We start from the raw sequence: 5,848 nt of genomic DNA, 5'->3' as shown, positions 1-5,848 counted from the left end.
GCGAGGAATCCATTTCTGCACTTACCTTTTTTTGAAAACTTCTACCAGAGCGCGTAACAGTGAAAATTTTCAAATTTTCTTCGAAAACTACTTTCGCAATTTGGCAAACTCCAAATTGATTTTAGACCCATGCTTTCTTACTTCGAAGGTTTTTTTTTAATGTTTTCTTTCTGTTTATTTGCCAGTTTGGAGTGAGTTTCAGTTGTATTCGAAAACGTTGTAATTATTAAAAGCGTGACACTACGTGATTTTTAATACGACCGACAGAGAATGGAGAGTAGATAGATAGTCGGGCCCATAATATATGTATCTATTTTGAAAAAAATTCAACGATATTTACTAACTAAAATGCCTAAATATATATGTACGTACTAGCTTATTACTTAGGTCTTGCTTGTCTTAAGTGCGTAGCATTGAGGGTGTGCTCTACAGGGACCTACAATGTTTGCCACTTAAATAGCGCACTCTTTTGAACCTCACTATTGACAGTTTTCCTTTTGTTTATTTAATATTCATTAATTGCTTTGAGTATGGCCCGTTTAATTTCAGTGTGCTAAGGTGCAAATTTTTAGTGGCTGCAAAGATTTTTTTTTTTTTTGCAAGCGGGTTGCGCAATTTCTTTTAAATAAAAGTTAATTTTACTCATCTTATCTTACTACTTAGTAATATTTACTACTAAATTATATATGTTGTATGTTTGTCGCTCGATCACGGGGAAAAAAGAATAAACGGATTTAAATGAAATTTTTCGCGCGCATTGTTTGTGGCCCGGACTGTAAAATAGGCTACCGCTTTGGATGATCACGCAGCATCAACACCACCATATATATTTGTGTAATTGATCGCAATTAGCGATTTTAATCATAAGTTAGTCATAAGTTCGCAGTACGGCGTAGCTCAACCAATTACCTCAGAAAGCTTAGCCTAATGGTGAAAACCTCATTTTCGGTGGGCTGGAGCTTACACTTGGCCTTAACTTCATATGTACAAGTATATAGCTATGGTCAAAATAATATTAGTGCGGCATTTGACTATTTTTCTTTTGTTGACTTAATATTCATAAATTTTTTCTAAAAGTATAGCTCATTATATAACAACAAGCATATAAATCCAAATTTCAAACTTTGTAGGGAAATTAGAAAAAGTCTAAAAATTTAAAACAAAATTGCACCAAAAATTCAAACTTTTTAATCCAAACTAAAAAAATCCGAGTTTCAGAATATTTTTTTTTTAACTGGCAATGTTAAGCATTTTCTTAATAACAAATCAAGCATTCTTTATGTGAACGAAATTATAACTGACGGAGTTACCATCAAACAAAACAATGGACGGGTTGCTTTTTAGACCAAGTTGTGTATTACAAAACTTGAAAAATGCTTTAGTGGATTTTCATTCTGAACCGAATCGGTTCGGTTTTGGCATTTCAAAATAAAAAACGGTTCGGTTCGAAGTCCGAAAAAAGCGACGGTTCGGTTCAAAACCAGTTTGCAGCCCTAATTTTGGAAGAAGACTAATCGTCACTATAAATTCACCACTAAATACCAACTAAAATTTTCAGCATGGACTGAAATTTACTTTCAAAATAATAATAAAATTTGTTTTTGTTTGATGTTTATGGCCTTTTAATTGTTGAATAATAGTAAAATAACAAAAAATAATAAATAAAATAAAATTATACATTAATGTGTACATACATATATATACTAATTAATAATATTACGTAATTAATATAAAGAATAAGAAGTAGTTAATAAATAAAATAAAAAATATGTCCTATGTGCTCTCAAAATAAGCTTATGTATGTTGTTAAAACTACAACAAAAAATCGCTACTTACAACTTCCTTTTGATAACGCTTCGTTTTCATCCTTGGGCGTTGTTGGTGTATCCACATTCATACTGCCAGTGGTTGGCCGAATTTTTATCACCGTCATTTTAGATTATTTGGCTTGGCTTTTTGGTTTAGTTGTAGTATGGGTAAGAGCTTTGATTTTTTTTCTTTTTTGTCGATTCTATAAATATATTTTTTCACACAAAAAAATATTTAACTGCAAAAATTTATTTCGTCGTGCTGCACTTAACGCCGTTTACACTAATGGGGAAAAAATTAATAAAAATCACATATTTAAAAATTATAAGTCATTACATAGATATTTTGTTTTATTATTTAATTCTTTGTTTAAACGCATAGCGAGCAAATAGCAATTAAGCAGCAAACACAATTTTTTACGTGCTTACTTATACGTATGCTTTAAGTTAAATAGTTTTGTTTTTTTTTTTTGCTATTGTTTTATTGAGTCGAGTTTTTTGTAACTTCATCGAAGCATTCGTTTGTATCACCACTTCGTTTGTTATTTCGAGCGTGCTCGCCCGCTTATCGTTGCACATGCAGTTGCTTAATGAACGGTTTTCAAAGCGCTAGCGAGCGAGCGCCAGTGCCAAGGCCGACTTTCTAATGCGGACGCGTTTTGGCAAAGCGACGACGACGCCGGTCGTTCCGCTAACGGCGGTGGCGACAAGCAACAAGTGGATGCACTCTGCCGCTCAGACTGTTCGACCGACTTGTAAACTTCGACTTTTTGCGCTCTCCAAATGCCATTGTCTACACATGTACATACATACTATGTAGCCAAGTCTGACAGCCTGACTTAAATGTTTGTTTTGCTACTTTTTTTTATAAAAATTTTATTTCTTTTAACTCATTTGTGACATTTGTTTGCATTGTGTGCAATTAGCAAGCTTTTTAAAAAACAATCGCATGTTTGTTGTGTTGCGTGTAGCTCACAAATGTCAACAGGCAGCCAGCCAGACAGCCAACATCAAATGTTCTTCCCTATATGACCATTTTGGATGATTTTCGAGAAAAAGTGAGTGTACGCAGCGCGACGATGAGCGCCGTAGTTAATTTTTCCACGAAATTTGAGTTTTTTGTTTGAATGCGAAGCGTGGAAAATAATTTATGTGAAAAACAGAGCACAGAGTGGGAAAAGCACATATCAGTGGACTTTCGACAAAACAACTTCTCTCCAGTGAGGTCATTTTTTCTTAAAAGCAATAATTCATTGAGTTCTCGAATGATATTTTTAATTTTAATCATAAACAGAAGTAGTTCAAGAGGATATCTTAATGAAAATTAAATAAAAATGTAAAATGTTTGAATGGAAATTCCTTAGAATTTACTCCAAATTCCAACCTACAAAAAGCACAGAGGTTGTTTTGTCTAAAGTCCACAGATATATATATTTATTAAAAAAAAAAAATCAAAGAATATCGAGATTAGAGATTTAAAATTGATTTTATGAAGTCATAAAAAAAAGTGTTTAAATGCTTTAAAAATAGATCATTTGTATGAAAATATCACTTTATAAGGCTTTTTAAATTTTTTTAATTTTTTTTTTTGAATTTCGGAGTTCATGAAATTGTTATTAATTATTTACCTTTAAATTTGCTTGTATATTTTTATGATTTTCAAAGAGTCGCCTACAAATTATGAAACCAAACTTTATATTATAATACTAAATTTTCTTAACAAAAAAAAATTGTGAACAGCTTTCTAAGGAAAAAATTTATATAACTTTAGTGTAATATTTCAGAAGAAATTTGTATTTCTGGGGGAAATGAAGCTTTTTAAAGAAATAAATACCGTGAACTTATTGAATTTCTGATTTAAAAAATTTTCCAAATGGCCACCATGATGCTTTTATAGTTAAAAAAACTTATTATTCGTTGTTTTATGTATGTATTATAATTTTTTTTTTAGTTTATTTTATATATTATTGTACTTTCATTTATTTTATTTAAAAATTAGCTTTTCATTTTTGTTTCATTTTAATGTCATGTTTCCTGTTATACAGTTTCCACAAAATTTCATTTGTTTTCTTCTCTATTCTCTTTCATCAACACTCACTTTATTAACGAATCGTTGCGTTTCAAATAATTTTATGTTATAACGTTGCGTTAAATCCGTTTTTTTGGTTAGCCATTTACGGACGTATTCCATGCGACAATTTCAAGCCAACTAAGCGAAACGTTAGCATAACTATTTCATTTATACTTATATTTAATTTACTTCGTTCCGCAGACGACATATCAGGCGGTACTCGAAAATGACTGACATTCATACTCGCGTCGATATTAAAGCGGCAGCAACAGATAATCGCAGCAACATCAGCATACCAATACAATATCGTATCGTGACAACCATATGCAATGTAAATAAAACTCGTGCACACTCACAAACACTTCACATTCTGGCCATCCATCGAATCTGGCCGAGTCACTTATCAGCGTAGTCGTATGTGCATAAGGGTGGTCGAAAAAAATGTAAAGTCGAATTTTTAACGCTACCATGATAGGAACTATTTTTATAAGTCCCAAAAAAAATCTAAAAAGTGCAATGGGGGACCCATAAAAATTTTTTTGTATTACAAAATGGAAAAAAAACAATTGGGAATTTTTATTGGAAGTCTTCTGAAAAGAAACAGAGTTTCCCGATCGAAAAATATTGACAATCCCTTACCAATGCTACGAATTTTTACCCATATAAAACACTGTGCGGTAAAAGAAAATTTCGAAACACACGAATAAATTAATATAATCACAAAACTGTGGGCCAAGTATAGGAAAACTGTACTTTTAGTTTTTTTGTCTAGCGACAGGATTTTTTTAAAGGTCTTTGTAATTTAAAAGATATAATAATTAATTCTAAAAATTATTTAAAAATTCAGTGAAATGTAGAATAAAAATATGAATACCAAGTGAAATAGAAAATAGAATATAAAAAAAATCAAAATTTTTTGGTTCACAAGATGGAATAGATATTCAAGATTCTCTTTTGATTAAATTTATTTTTTAAGCTACTAAATTTAGAGAACAAAATTCGAAGATGTTGTCGAGTGCATATAAGTGCTTAACATATAATTTTTTCAAAAATGATTATAGTAAAATTTCAAAGACTTTCAGGATAAAATTTTAAAAGGTCATTTTCCATGCCTTATCCTTGTGCATCGGCTTTAATTCTACAGAATTCTGATATCAGAGGGAAAAGCCCAAAAATGCAGTTTTACTATTTTTGGTCCCATGGTTCGCAAATATGTACATATATTGTTGGTTTTTTTTAGTGTAATATTTACTGTTGCACGCAGCGCTTCTAGCAAGCATACTCTAAATATTTTGTGATTTCAAACAGGCGGATAATTTTGTTTGGTATAGAACCATCCCAGTGGTGGCAGTATTGAAATTCTGACTTTACTTTTTTTGGACCACCCTAACATAAATACATATTTGTGTGTATGTAGAAATGTATGTATGTATATGTTCGGCTCCTTTTATTGCCGATTTTTTATTCTTCTCATGCAGTGATTGTTTTCGTTATTATTCTTTTTTGCTGCCTTTTTGTGGCTATAAATTTCTCACGAGTTTGTTTTTGTTTAATATTTCTGTAATATATTTGTTACGATTTCTTTCTTTCAGCTAAAAGGCAATAGCTTATTAACGGTACAGAAGTATGATAAGGTTGAAAAGACGCGAAAGGTAGACGCGTTTCAGTGAAAAAAGTGTTATTATAGAAATACATATTTCGCGTGATTACTCGACTAATTGACCGCCGCAATACACTGGCACATGCGGATAAAGACAGATGTCTGGGAATCATCTTGGTAAAGAAACGGGTACTTCTGTACGTGGTCCATACATTGTACGAGTGGGTGGCCTTGCACCCTGCATAGTGGGCTAGGAGACTGAAATGTGGCCGAACTAACTTAACTATTAAACGTGAAAAAATCAGAAAAGGAAACTATTTTTATGGCATAAGGCCATAATAGCTTTATTTCGCTTACCGATTGGAAATA

General features: G+C 31.7%; 1 protein-coding gene across 1 annotated transcript in view; it reads right to left on the bottom strand.

The window, feature by feature from the left end:
• The window catches only part of LOC118743027 (putative inorganic phosphate cotransporter), a 32,283-nt gene extending 28,277 nt beyond the window's left edge, over nt 1-4,006 (bottom strand). Inside the window, exons 1-2 of the mRNA XM_036475493.1 lie at nt 3,907-4,006; nt 1,837-2,091 (exon numbers count right to left, since the gene is read on the bottom strand). Coding sequence (XP_036331386.1) covers nt 1,837-1,933 — 97 coding nt within the window. The 5' untranslated portion in view covers nt 1,934-2,091; nt 3,907-4,006. The remainder of the gene's footprint in view (nt 1-1,836; nt 2,092-3,906) is intronic.
• Between the last annotated feature and the right edge of the window lie 1,842 nt (nt 4,007-5,848).

The sequence above is a fragment of the Rhagoletis pomonella genome, unplaced genomic scaffold (assembly GCF_013731165.1).
Source record: "Rhagoletis pomonella isolate Grant_MI unplaced genomic scaffold, Rhpom_1.0 Rhpom_scaffold_00007, whole genome shotgun sequence".
Lineage (NCBI taxonomy): Eukaryota > Metazoa > Arthropoda > Insecta > Diptera > Tephritidae > Rhagoletis > Rhagoletis pomonella.
The sequence above is the reverse complement of the archived record's forward strand: the minus strand, read 5'-3'. Positions and strand labels throughout refer to the sequence as shown.